General features: G+C 40.2%; 2 protein-coding genes across 3 annotated transcripts; one reads left to right on the top strand and one right to left on the bottom strand.

Annotated features, from left to right (window-relative positions):
- Nucleotides 1-224: 224 nt before the first annotated feature.
- LOC145449013 (ficolin-1-A-like) lies at nucleotides 225-13461 on the bottom strand. 2 transcript variants are annotated; one of them, XM_080327476.1, is made up of 8 exons: nucleotides 2782-13461; nucleotides 2612-2719; nucleotides 2498-2556; nucleotides 2366-2434; nucleotides 2253-2306; nucleotides 2010-2106; nucleotides 1829-1919; nucleotides 225-1757 (listed from the first exon to the last, which is right to left on the bottom strand). In XM_080327476.1, the coding sequence occupies exons 2-8, from the start codon at nucleotides 2676-2678 to the stop codon at nucleotides 1478-1480; spliced, it is 717 nt and encodes a 238-aa protein (XP_080183602.1). In that variant the 5' UTR covers nucleotides 2679-2719; nucleotides 2782-13461; the 3' UTR covers nucleotides 225-1477. The 2 variants fall into 2 exon arrangements, with proteins under 2 accessions (XP_080183602.1, XP_080183601.1); XM_080327475.1 differs by having other exon boundaries at nucleotides 2612-13461.
- Nucleotides 13462-13801: 340 nt separating this feature from the next.
- Nucleotides 13802-19805, top strand: LOC145448714 (long-chain-fatty-acid--CoA ligase 6-like). The gene is made up of 12 exons (XM_080327178.1): nucleotides 13802-13883; nucleotides 13945-14012; nucleotides 14110-14311; nucleotides 15495-15697; nucleotides 16708-16836; nucleotides 16888-16991; nucleotides 17378-17674; nucleotides 17958-18073; nucleotides 18188-18351; nucleotides 18450-18554; nucleotides 19469-19585; nucleotides 19645-19805. The coding sequence occupies exons 1-11, from the start codon at nucleotides 13802-13804 to the stop codon at nucleotides 19559-19561; spliced, it is 1563 nt and encodes a 520-aa protein (XP_080183304.1). The 3' UTR covers nucleotides 19562-19585; nucleotides 19645-19805.
- The last annotated feature ends 478 nt before the right edge of the window (nucleotides 19806-20283 follow it).

Genomic DNA, 20283 nt, shown 5'->3' with positions numbered 1-20283 from the left:
TTTCGTAATTGGCGAATAATGTGGGTTTCGATATGTGTGTGATGTTCGGATTCATGCTTTGGATTTTCCAAAATCTATATGTCAGAATTAAACACCTCCTCGACTCTGGTAACCGGTTGGTACATGGATAGCGGTGACGATCTTTGGAACACGGAAGAAATTATGTTCGTCATCGTGCTAACAATTCCTGGTTGTATGCTTGTGAGTTTTCTTACTCGCACCTGTTTACTATATTGTGTCACTCTTTATTGGTCAATACATATCGTGTCATTCAGTTTGAATTCAGAAAACCATGAGAAAGTGTGTAGCCGGATCCGGATATTCACTCTGAATCGATAAACCAACGAACAATATTCAAATAAACATTTCACAACCCGTGTTTTGTTCCCATGAAAAATACCAATGCGTATACCTTCACCCAGATCAAGTATTCACCATACCTTGATGCATACCATCACAATATGTATGTATGGTACATGCGTTGGATAGGCAGTCGAGCCTACTAAACCCAGACAACCGTCATAGCATAAATTCTAATTATATAACTGTGATCAGGTTACATGTAAGTCATTGCGTTATTATGGAGTATATGCCACTTAGCTATCAATGTGCGTTCCACAGTTATATATAGGGCTGTCTGGGTCAATACTAGCATTTGTGGTGAGCGTTACCTATAGGGGTGGATCCACGTTTAACGTTGAAGTTTTACAGTGGAAATGAGATTACACCTTCTTAAGTAAAATTAATTATTAAAAAAAAAAAAAAAATTTAGATGAAAACATCATTTCCACCCCAGTTCCAGCCCCTAAATCCACCTATATTATTTTCAGTGTGTGCATCAATAGTAATAGTAATCGTAATCGTAATCGTAATCGATTTCATTTATGAAGTTATCACCTCATGTCCGATTGCAACAGTATAATGTAGTTGTTTTTGTTTTATGTAGACTTAATGGTGCTTGACTACTATGGTCTTGTGCACCAGACCACTTCGAAAATAATATATCCGCAAAAATTAGATTGGTCGAGTATGATGTAGTCTTAAAAGGTGTAAAATGTAAAATGAGAAATTCAAAGACGGTGCGCAACTTTTATGTGGGGCCAAAACAATGCTTGCAAAATAATGGATTTTACAAACAATTTTGACAATTTTTTAAAATGATCAAAATGTGAAGTAGTCTAAAATCAGAACCACTAAGCATTGCAAGTAGGAAAAACATACTTGCTAGTTGCTACTGTCTACTTTAGCAATTTCGACGATTTTGTTTTGGAAAAGTCAAAAAATTATCGCCATTCGCGGATTATTCAGCTAAGCTGATTACTAAAAATGTAAAATATAAAAACGGACAGTTCGCACTTTATTGTGAGGGTCACAAAAGAGCAATATTTACAAGTGTGGACATGACGTGAGCGTGCGTGACGTCACAAAGCGTGGTAGGGAGTATGGGTGTGACGACACACTCACATCTCCCTTCTTTTCACAATCTTTTGCGAAACTTCATCTCCGAGAAGCGCAGGCTGGAGATGTCCCAATAAAGTGTGAAGTTTCCATTCAGATTCGTGTAGCCGCAGTTACGATACCACCAGCCTCCTTCTTGGTTAGAAGCGCAATTCCCATTCCACCAAGTATCGTGATCTGCGTCCTTCGTTGAGAATTGATAATTGTTGTGATCTGAGAGAGCATCTCTGGTCGTATTCCCGGAGTATCCGGATGCGTGTAGTCTGTAGAAGTCGGATCCGGGGCCGATGCGGAAGTTGCTGTAAAAGGACAATGGTTATGAAGTTCGAAGTATTGAATGCACCTCAATATACACGATTGATATATTCACCTGTATTTAGCAATCCAATAATTTCCTTTTCTCATTTCGATTTTCAACTCCATGTTCGCTCCCTTCGTCAATTGATGCAATGTTTCGAGACCTGGAATAAAGCAGATCAATAATATACCACAAAACTTCACTGGGTGGAATTCAAGAGATATAGCCTGTCCAAGAATTTAAAAAGTCTTACCGAGCCAGAAATCTCCATCACGATTCCCGAATCCTTTCACGTAATCGTCCCAACCCCGAGAAAAATCCACGTTTCCGTATTTTCTTCGCTGGAAAACCTGCAACGGATTTCGGCAAACAATCAAAGTATAGGCGATATCACTAATTCTGTTCTCTGAATTCGAAGTTATCGATTTTTGAACCCTTGAACTTAAAAAAGAGCTTGCGAACACTCGATCTTTGAAAAAAGTTAAATTCTACTCACAGTCCATTTCTTATCTGGAATCCGTTTCTTGTGTGCTACATCGGGTTGATCCTTCTGTTTGGTGTAATTTACTGTATAAGACATAGTTTCTATTAGACACAGATTCTACTTACAGTCCCTTTCTTCTCATCTTCTGATTTCAGTTGAATTTCTTTCATGATCCGCGACATACTTTCTGTATCCTTCGTAGAACATACACATAATATAATCTTTGAATAGTGACGTAAGACTATTTGCATACCGACCCCGCAATCTCCCTCCGTGATCCATTTACCATTGACGTAACTTTTCGAACAAATTTTCGCTATAAATGAGAAGTTTCCAACTATGATTCAAATTCAAACGCCAATTCTTCGTACCTAACAAAAGGGGGTTGATCATGTGTCCAAACAGAAAAAGACTCCAAATTTTCGGCAACATTTTCATAAAGTATGAGATGTCGCTTTGTCGTAAATTCAGCAGCGACGCTAAAATAAAATAATGATCAATACTAAATAGTAAGGCGCGATTAACGCTAATCCAGGTTTACCTCCAACAAATAGACTATTACCCAGGGATATTAACAATATCCCGGCTGTAACCGCCGTCAAATTGAAGAGTTTTCAGCTACTAGACTTATCACTGTACGTGGGTCTACACTGTACAGTGTACACTCATATCCTCATGCAATAGCAATCTCGTGTGGTCTGTGATATCGAAAGCGGGCGTCAACATTTATGTCCTATTTTCAAAATCACTTTGACAAAGCGAATCACAGTTCACAAACGTATTTTCTTTGAAGCACTATCAGCTCACTTCCTAGTTCCTATAGTGTTGAATAATAACGAAATGAATGAATCCTTCCTCTCTGCTGCTCTGTTCTATTATTCCTACAGAACAACTGGCAAATATTGCTGACTCCTCACTTTAGAAACCTCGACGTGCAAGTCGATTGTGTTTCGAAGTGGCTCTTTTGATGAAACCTATTCACAGCAAAAAGCATTCTTTCGCAACTATGTGAATCTCTATGCTTATGAAAGGAAGAAGCAATCTTTCGACTTTGAGTGAGCATGTGAACCACATGATAGGCTTTTCATACGTTCGAATGTCAAGCATTAGCCCACGCTGAAATGTATGTATTGAGTAAGGGCGTAACCCGGAAAAATTTAGGGGAGAAATTTTTGATTACGACCACGTCAATCCCTGTGCGCGCAATTAAAACACTATACCCTTTATTATTATTAGGGTTCGCCGATAATATCAAGTCTTCCGCACTTTGAAAGAAATATCGGTATCGGGTATCGGCCATTAGAGGTAAAAATGTATTGGCAATTCTCGTGACGTCATAGCTCGGTAATAGTCAGAGAATTGTAATATGCGATCTAATATGCGATAGCTTGGAGCCGTGATTCCCAACCGCGGCCCCACGCACGGGTAATAATACCATGACTATCGGACTCGACCCTCTGCTCGATGACTTGGACTCGGACTTGACTCCGTGGTGAATTGAAAATGACTCGACTTTACTCGAGGCTGAACTATAGAAGTGAGATTGACTTGTGACTCGGAGCCTTGTGAGTTGTGACTTGGTTACAACCCTACATATAATCCTATAGCTCGCGATCCAAGCACCCGAATAATTTGATAGGTCCTGTCTTCAAAGGTAGTGTTGCACTGATTCCAAAAATACGAATTGAAATCTCGCCAGGTCAATAAAACTAGTCCGAAATAGCCACCAAAGGTCGATTGTTCTGAACAAAGGGACCGCGGCCACACAATCACCATAACAATGGCCAATGGCGTCGAGCTATCGATCGGATCAATGCCAATTTTCATATTTTGATGACTATTTTGGGTCCGTTTCATTGCCCTGGTATTCGTGCGGCCCCGACCGTACTCTGAAATTCTAAATTTGGCTCTGACACCGAAAAAGGTTGGGAACCACCTGCTTGGAGGCAGACGTAGTTAAAGGTATTGTTGGCACTCAAGTACAAGTATAACGATTTCTAAGTACGCAAAGGAGTATTCTAGGCATAGTTTTGCCTACAACTACAAATTGTTTAAATTATAACCACTTGAGTAATTGGTGCAAGTATGTGAAACCTACTCTATTACTCTGAAAAAGTAAAAGTAGCCTACTTCGGCACTTGACCGCCTCGCCTTCCAAGATGAAGCCTCGCATCATCTGAAAGGGAACAGCAGAAATCCCGCTGATTTGCAGGAAATATTTATTATCATGTTTTTGTTCATTGTGTAAATCAGTGAGAAATTTCAAAAGATTCGGGAATGTGGTGGTTTCAACTTTTGTTGTCCAGGTTTGGAATGGCCCTCATTCTTGAACTTTTCTCCGCGCTAGGCGAGATTCAATGAGACTTCATTTTTTGATTTTAATATAGCCGTAGCGCCCTTTGTAATCTTGTAAGCCCCACAATACAGACGCGAACAGCGAGGGAAAATGATGCACCGCATATAGAAATACCAACTTGGAATCGTGCACTCCTCACGAAAAAAAATTGTTTCTGGTACGTTTGGGAGATTCCAATATCTTTCCACTATACCGACAATCCTGATGGGTGGTCAAGAAAAATCAGCACGCCACAAAGTGACTATATAATAACAATTGGCCCACCCGAAGATGCATCATCATTTATAACTTGCCCTAAATTTTCGAAAACACTCTCACCATCAAGTTTACCGATGAATCTGATCGCACTGGCTAAGAAAGGATATTTGATATTAATATGAGAAACTACGAATATTAATGGCGAAATTCATCCGTGAATCGGAAAAATTTATCGCACTTTGCGCGACCATTACATCCCCAGTACTTAGTCATGACATGATCACTAATGTGGCGATTTCGGTGCGTATAGTAAGACGATATGAAAAATCAGATTAGCCCGGAATTCACCAGAAACGTCCGTAGGCCATATAGGTATTCGAAATGCGGCTGTGAAAAGAAAAACGGTTGGCCAACCCTGCTCTAGTACCATACTTGCAGAAAAACGGCTGCATACATTATATTTTGGGTTGATTTCAATTTATTAAAGGTCCACCTGTCCGCCAAATATATTCTGAAATTTTACCGGTCCGCGAGGTGAAAAAGGTTGAGAACCACTGGTGTAAATCATATCTAAAACAGGGGTCGCCTACTTGAAACGGGTCGCGAGCCACTTTTCAAATTTCTTAGAGTACGCGGGCCGCAAGAAGAGCATATAGAGACAAAATAGGCCACAGACTTTAATACTTTACGTCAGAACAACACTGTGCTCTCTAACAGCCATAGTTACCACATAGTTCATTTTGTGCACCGGTTATCTATAGTATTGTATTAGACGTAGTTGTGCGTATTGTGGTATAGATTTCTGTTTTAATGACTGGTCGCGAATTTGGAGTTCCGCGAAGGCTTGCAGACCAGCGCAAGTGTTCCACAGGGTCAAGGTTTAGAACCACTTGGTTAGCACTAGGGCCTGCGAAAAATCTAGAAATCGCAATGATAAAGCGAATTACAGTTCATGAAGGCATTTTCTCGGGAGCTATCAGCTCACTTCCTGTCGTCGAACAATCGAATGAATGGATCTTTCTTATCTGCCTTGACAATAATCTTGCTATTCTGCTACCTTGCAGATAGCCTATTCTGTTCAAATAGCTCGACAAGTTGCAGTCGGAGTTGCGATTTTGAGTCACATGTTAGTCGGCAATGAAGTCACATAAAAGTCATTACCATGCAAGCGGTTGATTGTTTGTTGTTTGCGTGTCAAGGGCGACAGCGTACGTATAGTAGGCTACCAATTCTTGATATAGGCTCACCTACCATGCAGTTTACCACACGCTTTGCATGGATTCTAGTTTCCGCAAGGAAATCATATTTAGATTACAAATTGTTCTTCAATAATTATGTTTCAGGCAAATCACCGCATCACCCTTTTTTCGCAATGTGACCACATTTGGCTCGTGAAGGACAACAATTTCAACATGAAAAATCGCCACGACCAACTGCTGAATTTGCTGCATAAAACTTAGCGATAACCTCCGATTATATGTTATGCGAATGCAACTACATATTTACCCGTCGTTATTGGATAGTAGATTTACTTGTAATATGAAAAGCATGTACAGTACATGCCTATATATCAGATACATACATTCAAAATGTGGAGGAGTTATCTAAATTTTAAACCGTACCCAATCGATAGTCGAGTTAGTGTTCAGCGTCAAGTATGTGAATTCGGCTCACGCGCTAAAAGTGGACAGGTGTTGCACAGTGGTGACTGCTGATTGATCAATTAAGGAGAATAAAATACCCCGCCGACCCCACATGTTGTGCGTCCGAAGAGTTCGATCAGTTTTCGTGCCTATTGTCAGGGGAGTTACGTCATTACCCCATTTACAAAAAGTGCAACGGATTAACAAAGGAATTTGCAGCTCAACATTGCACCCGAAAGTAAAGTCATATTTACTATTGTTATACAAATATAGATATTGAAGAGCCTCTTGGAGGTACAGATCTTTGATCTACAATTGGATAGTATAGTATTGAATATTATTCAATATTGAGGTTGGTGATGCAAGAAGATTCCGGTGAATATATTTCAATATAACGAAGCGTAAGTTTAATAATAAGTTCTTATTCGAGTGATTTTTATCGCATACAGCATATCGGATTAACACCGATGTGGTAGTGGTACTCAATCCAAGTCGCATTACTCACATTCCAAGATCTCTCACACATGGTAAATCACTAATGTTCCGAATGGATGAGCGAGGAAGAGATCATGTTTACGGTTCGCAAGATTGCATACTGCCGACGGGCAGCAACGCTACGGAATTCCTGGGATATCTGGATATTTATATTTCCTTGCGAGTTCCATAGGAACGTGTTAGTTAGCAAGATATAGTTGATATGATCAGTGAAAGATTTTAGTTTTCGAATGTGCAAATAGAAGTACTGCTTCCAAAATATGTCTTTGAAGAGCTTCTTGGAGATACAGAACTTCAATATATTATTGAATAGTATATTCATATTGGAATGAACCCGAATATTTTCGACTGGCAGTCGTCATATGGTGTAATTGTCCGCAACTAGTACAGATTATTTGAAATTTCAAGCCATTGCCATGTTTTGTGATACGATTGTTGATATACAATGTTCTTTACAATTCACTACGAGATGCCGACGATTACTCTTGACGAGTGTCTGCAGAAAATTTTCGGGCTCATTTCAATATGAAAACGTGCATTTCAGAACAACACCAAGATGTATTATAGAAGATGCGTACGGCGAGTTTGAGTATAAACTGTTAGTCTTTAGAGCAATATGTATTGCATATATGTACCGCTAAAACGATGTAGGTTATCTGTCTACAGTGTGAACTGTGAATACATGGATGATTATTTGCAAATTATCATAATGTATGCTTGGACTGTGTAATAATTTTGAAAATTCAAAAGTAGTAGTTACGATAGCTCCGCAATTACTGTTTTAAAGTTGTGAGTAGAAATAGTCTAAATGCGCATGATGATAAAAAAAATAAAAACGTAGCACGTCGTTGAGCCAGGAATATTCTGATACTAATGATGACAGCTTTGTAAATGCTTATTGCTCATTGTTGCCTAAATACCGAATACTATTCTCAGGACAGGTCACCGCAGTTGAATTATGTTTACGTTATATCATCGGTATAACGATAGCTAGTGACCTGAATAGTTTTTCCACAGGGTGAAGTAAACGCATTGAATGTTATTACAGTTTCGCCAGGAGATAGAGATAGATATATTGGGATGTTCTGCAATTTCGATAATAATGATAATAATGCTTACGACGCATATCATGGTATGGGATTGGCCTTGTCAGCATTGACTTCGGCATTACGTCCAATTCGTGCAATAATTGGCAAGATGTCATGGCAAGCCAATCATACCGCTCATGTTTCGTGACAGAACATCGGCATTATGTATAGACTATATAGAGTATAAGCGCGCGTAGTCGTGCTGCTTCACGCTGACGACTACGGCGTTAAAATGCCGCAATTCGAAATTAATACGTGCATTCACGGTTTAGATATATTATACGTTGTCCCCGAAAGATGTGGCTGGCGAACTGCTTTTTGCAATGAGTAAAATGCTGCTGGCGCCGCGTATTACGATTGATGACTGCCTTATCTCAAGTATCAACATTCCGACCGATTTGGAGTGTGCAAATTGCTATTTTCGTCGTGGGCAGAGCGTATAGCCCTATAGATTGCATGAAAATATTGAATACCCTCGTGTTCTGTGTGACTTTGCGGGTAAAGTATGCAAAGTCCCTTTACCAACTAGCTTTACTGTTCATACTATATTGGCCGATATCTAGAGAGAAACACAACTGGCGGTCCGCGGTCCGAATGCAAACCTTTTTGGTGTGTAATCCGGACCTTATCTGTCACAGAATATTTTGGTAAAATCCAAGTCAATTATCGTTGATTTAAAAAAAATGCTAAAAAATGCTAATTCACCTACTAGCCGTGACTTACTGAACCATAAATGCACTTCGTTTACTGCTTTTGCTAATACCGATTGGCCGGATTTTTTTTATATAGTCATAACGTATTGCATCTGTATGACTGTAATTTTTTTCATGAGAGATAGAACGGAACTCGGCAAATTTCAAAGTTTAGTAACTGAACGTTTGCTAAAAATAGTGGACCAGCCATGCCCTCCGCCATGCCTGGGCCAACTGCGGCCCGCGGAGCTATTCTGAGCGGCCTGCGAAAAGTTGCTGGGAATTCTAAACATAAAACCTACTTTTTAATCTTGCTGCGCGAACTAAAACCATAGGCTGTATAAACTGAACCGAAAACTTGTTTACTTTCAAGACGGTTCATTAACATGCTGCGATTACCCAGCCCACGTACCTCCCATGTGTAAGCGTAATCCAGATAAAAAATGAAGTTGGCGAAGAAAATTATGCCATAACAATTGAAGTTACAAGAAGTCACGAAACCTTCGTTATTGCCATGTCACATTAGGCTATACCCACACCGTCTCTGTGCTTCAAATTGTTACGGGACACGTTTCCAAATCCCTACTTCATAAAACAAGTCAAACATCATCCTCACCTATAAAGGATGAACGGGCATGTAAGAAAAGCCGAAATTCAAAGATGGTTTGGAGGACAAAATTGTTGTTTACTGGAGTAAGGGGTGAACCCGTCTTTTTAGTAGTTAATGCCGAGCAGATCGCCGTGTTCAAGGAGTATAATTTAAGTCGGTCTTAGGAGAAAAGCATGAAGACATGCGTCATGCACTCGGTCAAGGGCGGGCGAAATTCAGAAGAACTGTAAGCGTCGCTCAACAGCAAGGCTATTTCACCAATCTCCACAATGCACACTGATCGGAAGCAGATATTTTCATGTCTTGATAGAAAAACACGCATAAGGGTTTAAAGAGAGTGCAAAATGTATCATGATTACCTTTGTTTTGAAATATGACGGCAAATAAATATTATTTTTTGGTAATTAACCGTCACTTTTTCATTCCCTAATACCAACATTTAGTAGGAAGAATCGTAATTCACTGCTTTCAGTTTAGAAATAAAACCAGTACACTTGAGAACACAGCTAAAATTTTTGACTCAGTCCGCCAACGTATTTTCCGTTTCTCATTTGTCTCACAGAGTAAAATAATTGCCAACCCCTGCCCTACACTATTGGGTGCTAATGCGGCGCTTTTACTGGGACAATGTGACCAGTGACCACATACAGTGAGCTTGTCATGAAGTACAATTCAAGCGATGGGAAATGCCCAGTCACATAATTTTATGAGTGACATCGTCCGAGTTGCACCAAGCGCACTTTCAATAATGTCTACTATGACAATGTCTTATATCAGAGGCCGGGAGGCTATGGCTCGCGAACCATATAGGGAGGGCTCTCTGGCAGTAGCTTACTGTCAGTGTAGGCCTATTTGAGATCAAGATAGAGTGGTATCCATGTCGTTACGGCCTTGGAACCGCCGTTCAACATTCAGAAAGTTATGTCGAAAATTGCCTGCTGGTAATTGCCAATTTACCAATCCAATATAATAGTTCGTTCTATTATAGGGCAAATACGGTACCTCCAAGTTATGCAGGGGTCTACATCGGACAAATGTAATACGTAGAGTCCCATACTGAGTTTGTGTACATGTAATTGCAAAAACAAAGTTGCTGTCGCGCCGGCAACCAATACCCTGAAATCTTGGATTGACAATCCAGTGATCGAATCCACATTTTGAACTCCTCTGGATTCATATTACAAACTTATATCCACCCACATTCCTGATTGCTGGGTAGCTTGCGTTAGCATGTAAGTTCGAAGCGAAACGTTTTGTTACAGCTGAAGAATTCGAGAATTGCAAAGATAGTCGGTAAACTAAATTATTGCAACCCTGTCGAAGTTAATCGCATAACTATTACAGATGGCAGTGGATAGAAAAGATCACTTTCCACGGCAGCTAAAATGAGACAGCGATCCGTATTGCGTGAAAAGATGTAACGAATAGTATAAATCTACATCACAAGTCATTGTATCAATCAAACCAAGGAGGTATTGTGTGTGTGTTCGCGTCCTTTGTTGTAATAATTAAAGGCGACCGATCCATTGCAGTACCGTAAATAAACTCCGTCATTAAACGTTGATGTACCTCGCACCGGTGTCGTTAAAAGTCATGTTTATAAAACGGTAACGTTTGCGTTCTGTGATGTCTCGGACTCCGTCTCTTGTAGAATTTTGTCAACGAGATGGCAGTTTGACGCAAGCTGGCGTATCGGTATCATGGTAATTCATGCGAAGCCATACGCATAGTCGAGTTTATTGATCGGTCTTTAAAAGCATTCGGTTGAAGTAATAGGAAATCAGATGCATAATTGTTTACAGCTAGGCAGTGGCGAGGAGACCGTGTGATTAGCCAGTGACACGAGTAAACTACAGCCTGATCGCCTATAGCAGACAAGACTTCGGCTTTGAAATTCAGTCCTCTTAGAATTTGAAAGGGCACGGACTTGGTGTTGACCAGTGGTTCCCAACCTTTTTGAATATCAGAGCCGCATTTCAAACTTGAGATTACGTGTGGAGTAGCATTAAAACACTCAGCTAGCCTACCAATGGACCTCACCATCCAGCTAATTCGAAAGCCTGCACAATTGCATATGCACAAGCACATTCCCTACTATAAATTATCTATCGAAAATTTTAGCGTTAATAGACGCAGATTGGCGAGCTCTATATATTGAAATGAAATGCATAACGTTACTAGTACATACTAATATGTCGTTATGTGACAGCTCTTCATACATTCCAGCATAAGTTTGCGGGGGATTATACGCTGAGTATTATTGGACTTATTGAAAATTATACTTGACTATGAGTCGTTATATTGAGGTTAGTAAAATTATGTAGAACGTGAACCTCATGACGTTATATTGCTAATTTCAACCCTACATTTCAGTGAAGTCATAGCATATATTAATATACATTTAAGTTCACAGTGCAGAACCTACCAAGGTTCGTTGGTGAACGGGAACCTTTAAACCTCGCGTTCACACCATCCCTAGTGGTTATGTATATCACAGGAAAAATGGATTTTTGCAGATATTTGAATCACGCTGATAAACCTTAGTATTCTTTCTATTTTATTTGTTCCACAAACCCCAACAAAACATCTCTGAGCAGTTATATGTTTGTATCAGTAGGCTATTGGTAATTTGGGAATTAAAATAAGTTTGCAAAGTAGGATATTTCATCTCACACGGCCCTGCGGTTGATGTGAGCCATGAAATCGTAGCAGTAATGAAGCGAAACTGCCTTGCAACTTCTCTATTTTTAAAATAAAATAAAGATTCGGTTATCAATCATTTTGTAAATATAGATGCTTCGCGAACCCCCGGCTGAAAACCACTGGCCTAGACCTAATTACTATAGAAATTTATTTCCATAATTTGGGCTAATGGTAATGAGCAGAAATTTGCCACGTAGCGCTTTTGGCGCCGACTCGTAGTTCAGGGAAGGTAACATTTCTGCTGCGAAGAGTAGAATGATTGGAGGATGACCCTGGTCCCGAAGTAATGCTTTTTCATTATCTTACGGTGCATATCGATATCCAAATTGGAGAGCATCGGTACATTTGGCACGTGGAATTTATGACCGCGATATAATTCTGAGTTTAGTTCTATTTTCGTGTCTACCATTCTTGTCGGCCCATTGGGTGAAAATACACGCCCTTTTCGCTAAGAGTCATGCAGTTACGCCAGGGTTGCTGAGCTCTGACAAACTTTCAGAAATTCCTTATTTTCGTTTTCAGTCCGTTCCAGTGCCTTGTAGGCCAATCTTTATAACGTGTTATCCGAGTATTGTTTCGATTTATTATGGAGCAAAGTGACGTCTGCGAAGTTGCAGATCCGGCTGCCATTGAGCAGAAAACGCATGATGATCTGGAGTCCAGTGGTTTATCTGGAAAGGCTACGGAAAATTAACCAAGCTCGGATTATAAATGGAGTGCTTTTCTGATGGATCAAGACCACGATGACTACGTAGAAGAGCAGAGCGTTATTTATGACGTGAGTATTAGAATTATATCAACAGTTTATTTGGCCAGAAAAACAGACATGTAGGCCTACTGTACAATTGTACAGACTATTGTCTGATCTAGCGATTAGTGAGGGTACTGAATCTCCTGGTTCTTGACCGGGGTTCATCGATTCAGTCTCAATGGTTCAGTCCGGAGGTCAAAAGACACACCAAATAACAGAAGTCTCACTGATATGCAGTAAATCTTCTTTCTAATTTTCTTGTTTTGTTTGAAAATCATGCTTTATCAGTGGCTTCTTTAACACTGCTGCACAGTTCATTTTGTTCACTTGTATTGTACAGCAACGTGTAATGTGATATAGTTTTGATTTTGTAGTTCGGTGAACATTCGGGGTTATCCGCAGGCTTGTGGACTGGTATAAGCGGCCGTCACTTACATATTAAGTTCGGTGAAATTGCACGACCACTAGAGGGTGCACGAGACCAAAATGATTGGGGAAATTATTTTTTTGATATTTGGCACCACATATCAAGTGTTCGTTTTGAAATTCAAAATGCACTGCATGATTTTTAACATAATGCTGACTCAAATTATATTCCTTAAATACGGAGACGTGCTCGGTGCTCCTCATAAACTAAAAAGAGCTCCAAATCTTGTATGTTGGTCTCAAGTCTGCACCTTCCATTGTTTCAAATACCATCGTTTATGAGCGAGGATGACAGCTAATAACATGCACTGATTGAATTATTATACGAATTGGGATTTGGAAACGTATGACAGTTATGTAACAATGGCAACAAACAAGATATGACCTTCAGTATGAAAACTGTGAAGTATAACTTCAATTGTTACGGCTTGCTTTGCTATATGCCTAATAGGCTTGATTTTTTAATCTGGTACTAATTTGATGTTCGTGAAAATTGGTCTAATCGTCTATATTCGATCAAATATCTCTCAAGTCTGGAGACCTGCGGGAATCTTCTCATAGCGACTATTAGATAGGTGAGTATGCATTTCCTGAACATAATGTCGGAAATTGCAGGAAAATCCTTGTACGAAGATGTACGGACGCAGCATGAAGCTTTACTGAAAGGTCTCAAATCGTCTAGTGAGTAAAAGTGCATGTGACTGCGAACAAAACCGTGCCATAATCTTGCTCCCGCCTTAAGATAATGGCCACTGCCTTGGTTACCGGCCTGGACCTGGACAACCTTACAAGTGGCTTTCATATCAAGAGGTAAGCAGGCAAATATCGGTATCAGTGCAATAGGCACATTGAATCATTTTCTTGGCAGTTCTTGAAAATACAAAATACCTCTTTGTTTGTGATACAGGTTCTTGATCGCGCTCAAAACTTTGGGTCGGGCCTTGTCGAAAAAGGAGCTCGGACTAATACAGATCAGCGAATCGGAATTTACTCACAAAATCGTGTCGAGTGGACGTTAGCTGAGAAAGCGTGTAATGGCTACTCGATGGTTGTTGTGCCATTGTACGATACGCTTGGTCCGCAAGCCATAAAGTGGATACTTCAACAATGTTAGTACACGATTCCTTCAGCACTATGTGTAAATTTAGTTTTGATCGGCGTTATCAGTCGGAAATGGTCAAAGTAGCCCGCTTCGGCACTACGATGTAGAAGTAAATTTCTACTCAATAACAAGTTGTAGCGAATTTCCGGCAGAACAGCGCAATGGTGATGCGCCAGGCTTCTTCATCGGTAGGTCGTGGGTTCAATCCCCGATCGGGTCAGACCAAATACTTGAAAACTGATATCCGCGGCTATACCGCTGTAGGCGCTCAGCATTCACGGATAACATGGAGGAGAAAATGGTGGTACAAACCAGATGACTTTATTTAAAAATCGTAACGTCCAAGCATTTCTATGGTACAGGCTAAAATATATCTGATCTCTTTCCCAAGACCTGTCAAAACTACTTCAATTGGAAGTTGAAAAATGAAGGTATGAAAAGTCGCGTCGAATCAAGTGATATGACTCGAGACTATAGGACGGCAAAGACATACATTCAGGGTTGTAACCAAGTCACAAGGCTCCGAGTCACAAGTCAATCTCACTTTTATAGTTTTGACTCGAGTCAAGTCGAGTCATTTTCAAATCACCACCGAGTCAAGTCTGAGTCCAAGTCATCGAGCATAGGGTCGAGTCCGAGTCATCGTATTATGACTCGAGTCCGAGTCCAAGTCAATGTGTTGTCTGCCCAGTTTTCAATTATGATCCTGTTAAACTCGCATTTTATAACTCTGTTTGGTGATATTTAATGATTCGCGTTTATAATATACTAATTTTCCTCACTTTTAGCAGTTTCTGGTCGCATTTTCAAGTACTAGTAGCAATAGACGAAATCCCAATAGGGTGGTTACTTTGTTTTTCTTCGAAATTACAACGAAATATGGTCTTGGCCGCCTGTGTCTCGAGCCATATGACTTAGTTCGAGTCATGCACAATGATTCTAGTCCAAGTCGAGTCAATACACAGAGTGACTCGAGTCGAGTCTGGTAATTTCCGTATTTTGAGAAAATGACTCGTGTCAAGTCGAGTCATCAGAAAATTACAACCCTGCATATATTTCATTGAAACGTCGTGAAATTAGTCTAATGTAAGTAAGCAGTAGAAGTGCGGGCAAAACTTTAGGTGTCCCGAAAATGTAGGAGTGCTGCGTTGCTGACCACCACTGTTAGTGAATGATATTTCGCTTTACAGGTGAATTATTAGAGTATGTGATTGTCGACAAGTGTGAGAAAGCCTTGAACATTTTGAAGTGTTCGGACACTTTTGTGAAGAAGGTCATCCTCGTAGAAGAGGTTTCTGATTCAGTGAAGGAAAAGGCGGCAGAGCGGAACATTGATGTTGTTACATTCGCCGAAATCGAAGAGCTGGGGAAATCTCACAGAAAAGAATTTGTGGTCAGTATTTGGTGTATCGATAGATCGTTCCATTTATTTCATCAAACCGGTGATAAGCCGGTACGGACCGGTCGAAGAGAAGACGTGGGTCTTTATTGAAACACAGTAGCCACCGGTTTGGGTACGCACTGTACATAGCATAATATACATGATACAGCATTAAAATATAATAGTAATCGTATATATGGAACTATCATATAAAAGTACATAGAATTTTCTCTAGGTAAAGCTGCATTTGATATACAAACGGTGTTTTAAAACGATAAAAAAGACCATAATTGTTCAAATACTTTCCCTTTGCACCCAATATAGTCGACGTAAACGATATAGAGTGACTGGAACCCTCTAGGTCTAGAATCTAGACTCTAGAATCTAGATCGTCGTCGGTTCAACAGTTATAGCAAGTAGATATGGATCGTTGGTACAGGATGGGTGTTTCAATGGTGATGACCGCCGACCGTGAAAATGCTGCATAACGATGTAGTCCTTGTTGAAGGTATTTTGGTCTGTTTATGACAGTGACCGGAAGCCCTTTTCGTCGAAGGAGTCATATTTATCCTATATTTTTGATAGTCCCATGAGACGTCACAGTCAACGATTCGTGACGTCATGGCAAAATCAAAAACAAATAAAAGCATGTTTTAAAGAAGGGCTATGTTTTAAATAAGTTTGTTTTAAATTTAGTGTGTCCTATATGTAGACAGAGTGATTGTAACACAGAGGTGATCGAAGTCGTCAGTAAGAGTTGCTACTCCAGCAGAGGGCAATACATTTCTGTTCAATTACAATAGTGATTTACGAGAAGCTACAAACTTTTACAACGTTAAGCTTAGCCGAAAATATTGTATAGTAGAGCAATATTACTCGTAATCGATATCACAACCTGGGAAAGTGCCGGTTTCAATGTGAATAAAAAACCGTAATTTTATCAATAAACCAATTGTAAGTGGTCAATAATATTCATTTCTTTTACATATTCTCACTATACTATATTCCACCCTGTTTTCCAGCCTCCGAATCCAGATGACCTCCATACCATCTGCTACACAAGCGGAACCACCGGCAATCCAAAAGGTGTCATGCAAACGCACGGCTCACTAATTGCCAACGCCTCGGGGATATACTGTACTGGGGTTCGGGTAGGTGGATAATGTACTCTTATTGACTTGTCCAATGTGCAACGCGTTCAGGATGCCTGTAATGTTCGTGCTAACGATGTTCATTATTCCTACCTTCCTCTTGCTCACTCCTTCGAAAAGATTGTGCAGACGCTGTTTTTCATGCAGGGAGGGAGGTGGGACTTAAATTTATGAAATGTATGTTGTGAAAACTGCGACTTTGTTACTTGCTACCCTATACTAAATACCTCCAAATGTCGGTCGGGGGCGTTAGTACTTTATTCGTTGTCCAGGGGGTGGTAGCTCAAAAAGGTTTGGGAACCACTGCTGTAGATCAACACAGACATACGATTTGTAGTGACACGCCGCTCCTGACCGTCATTGTTTGCAGGCAATTAGGTGCGATCATTATTCGAATTGTAACTGTTGTGGAGGTACGTATAGTGATAGGGCAGTTACACCTATCCAAATTATGTCTTCTGTCGTGATATGTCGTGTGCAGTACTATGAGCGGAGGAGGTGTACGATCATCCAAAATATTATGGCCAATTATATTTTCCAGTATCGGATTCTATCAGGGAGACCTCAAGCTCCTGACTGACGATCTGCAAACGCTGCGTCCTACTTTCTTCCCGATTGTCCCGCGACTTCTGAATAAATTCTATGACAAGGTGCGTGATACCGTGTGTTTGTGTGGCGTCCAGCCCTTGACTCGCCTCGGATTGTTCCAGATTAATGCAGGTGTCAGTGCGTCCAAGATGAAAAAATTCGTGCTTGATCTGGCATTGAAGAAGAAACTTGCTCTCCTCAAGAAAGGGGTTGTGACGAGGAATACCATTTGGGATAAGATTGTATTCAAGTTAGTTGTGTTTGCTCTTGATGATGTTAAGTAGGTAAAGATAAGATTTGATCATCAAAAATCTCTGGAAGTACTCTGGAAAACAACTTGAGTTAGTGTAAAAAGTTGCTAAATCCTACTTGTGTTTCTCGGAAAAGTAGAACAAATTTGTTACTGATGACCCGCAGCTTTTAGTGGGGCGATAAAGAGATGTTCAGCTTGACAAGGAGGCGGTGTGTCATAACAGTTTGGGACCCACTGTTTCAGGGTGATATTTCAACTATAACAATCCTCTATGTTACAGGAAAGTTCAAAACATGTTAGGAGGACGTATTCGGATATGCGTAACGGGTGCAGCCCCCATTTCACAAACGGTACTTAGCTTCATGCGTTGTGCCCTGGGAATACCACTAACTGAAGGTTAGTTTTACTGTCACAGTGACTGCATTGAAATCCGTCGCGATACATGCAATTAACGTGTACAAGATATCATTGCGATTGACTTTTTATAACAGAGACATTCATTTGTATCAGGATATGGACAAACAGAGTGTGGCGCTGCGCTTACTGTCACCCTGCCTGGTGCCTATGCAGGTGGAAACGTTGGCTCGATTTTGCCATGTGCATTCGCGAAGCTTGTGGATGTCCCCGAGAAAAACTATTTCGCAAAAGACAATCAAGGAGAGGTTTGTTTGAAGGTAAGATTCGATTCATCGAAATTTCTTTTGAAGTTTCGGGTCTGATAGTTACGGTAAATGGCCATGTGATGGGAGCTCATCGCAGAACGTTTTTGCAGGGCACCCCCGTGTTTAAAGGATACTTCAAGGACGAAGAAAAAACTAAGGAAGCTGTCGACGAAGACGGTTGGCTTCACACCGGAGATATCGGTCAATGGCTTCCGGTTCGTTCCAAATTTCAACTGTCTGACATTTCAGTCATTGTCATTAAGTCTGATTTGTACAAACTACTGGTTTTGCGCGCAACTAGAGCTACTCGCTTTCTGAAAGTCAATTTCTAAAAAACTTAGCATTTTATTTTAATATAGGTATGATTAATAACTAGCGCTAGAACTACTAAAAAACGGTAGGTATTTGAACGTCAACTAACTATGTCGTTGTGTGTGCATAATGTTGCATCTATAACAACGGGTGTTTTAAAACTCTTCTTGTCAAACATGTTCTAAATATTGCTTTAAACAAATATAACTTCAAACTTTTTTTCTAAAGTTTACTTCTGTAAATCGTAGTATCGGCCTTGGCACGACTTGCACTAGATATTGTCGGCATATACGATATGGAATGGTTGGAACCCTCGGAATCATAGTCGGTTCAACAGGTATAGCATTTAAATAGTTATATATATGTGGAACGGAATGGATATTTTGCTGATGACCGCACGACGATTACATCCCCGGTCAAAGATCTTTTTTATTCAGTTGGAGACAGCGATCGGAAACCATTTTCTTCAATGCAGTCATATTGACCCAAAAGTTTCAATTATAATCCTAAGAAACCTTAATATTGTTTGTTGTATTCACGACATTCATTTGCACCCAGCACGGTAATTTCATTAACATCAGTGTCTTTTGCAGAGGATTTCCATTTTCGTGTTCTACCACCTTATCATATAACAACGTCACCTCTCTGTGACGTCACACTTCAAGTTTCGCGACGTAATTTGTGTTAAACATGTTTGTTATAATTTATTTTAGTTTTAAATTCACGCCTGTGTGCACACGTCTGCGTAGAGCACTTGATTCGGCGCTCACTGTCGATCTGTTATCAATTACCAATTAAATACAGTTTCCTTCGTTAGAACGGATCTTTGAAAATCTTTGACCGCAGCAAGCACATCTTCAAACTCTCACAAGGGGAATATATCGCTCCTGAGAAGATTGAGCAGATATAAGTTCAGTCATCACCTGTCGCTCAGGTCGGTTTCCTGCAGCAATCGAATGGACTTTATTGAGTTTAATGCAAGTTTGTCTCCAGGTTTTTGTTCATGGCGACAGCTTGAAGTCTATAGCCTCGTCGCTATCGTTGTCCCTGATGTGGAGACGGTTATTTCGTGGTGCACAGCTCGAGGCATCAAAGGTTCCTTCGAAGAAATATGTGGTAATGAAACTGCCGCCAAGTTGATTTTAGAAGATATGAATGCCATTGGAGGAAAGAATGGGTTGTTTCCGTTTGAACTGGTGAGTTTTTCTATTTCACAACAGGTCGCAGTCGTAAAATATATTCTGTGTATACTGAATAACAGGCAAAGAAAGTTCACCTTTCCTCAGAAATGTTCTCTGTTGAGAACAGCCTACTTACACCGACCTTCGAATCACGTAGACCGCAGCTCTACCAACGGTACAAAGACGTCGTTGCGCAAATGTATGAAGAATTGGATTAGTGATGGAATTTTAATTCAACTAATAGCTGTTAGATAGTCTTAATGCCGGACCTTCACTAAATGCACGTCTCATCAGCGTTCCAACTTTATACCTAATGAATTTCTGTGCCTTGTTGGTGTATTAACCGAAATTCTTTCCAGTGGTCATGGTCATCAACTACTGAGTTAGCTTCGTTACCTCCTAATTTCCGATATAGACTTAACATGAAATTATTCGTCAGATTTCTTATTTT

This window comes from Botryllus schlosseri, chromosome 10 (genome assembly GCF_051294905.1).
Source record: "Botryllus schlosseri isolate E-star chromosome 10, Bs_hap1, whole genome shotgun sequence".
Classification (NCBI taxonomy): domain Eukaryota; kingdom Metazoa; phylum Chordata; class Ascidiacea; order Stolidobranchia; family Styelidae; genus Botryllus; species Botryllus schlosseri.
This window is presented reverse-complemented; position numbering and strand designations above follow the sequence as displayed.

Bases quoted from the DNA above. Each gene is read 5' to 3' on its own strand.
- LOC145448714 (XM_080327178.1), top strand. From the start codon at position 13,802: ATGTCGGAAATTGCAGGAAAATCCTTGTACGAAGATGTACGGACGCAG. The intron at 16,992-17,377 runs GTGGGACTTAAA...TATATTTTCCAG, and splicing joins TTTTTCATGCAGGGAGGGAG to TATCGGATTCTATCAGGGAG. The intron at 18,352-18,449 runs GTAAGATTCGAT...ACGTTTTTGCAG, and splicing joins AAGGAGAGGTTTGTTTGAAG to GGCACCCCCGTGTTTAAAGG.
- LOC145449013 (XM_080327475.1), bottom strand. From the start codon at position 2,678: ATGAAAATGTTGCCGAAAATTTGGAGTCTTTTTCTGTTTGGACACATG. The intron at 2,557-2,611 runs GTACGAAGAATT...TCTCATTTATAG, and splicing joins GATCAACCCCCTTTTGTTAG to CGAAAATTTGTTCGAAAAGT. The intron at 2,107-2,252 runs GTGAGTAGAATT...AATCCGTTGCAG, and splicing joins TTCCAGATAAGAAATGGACT to GTTTTCCAGCGAAGAAAATA.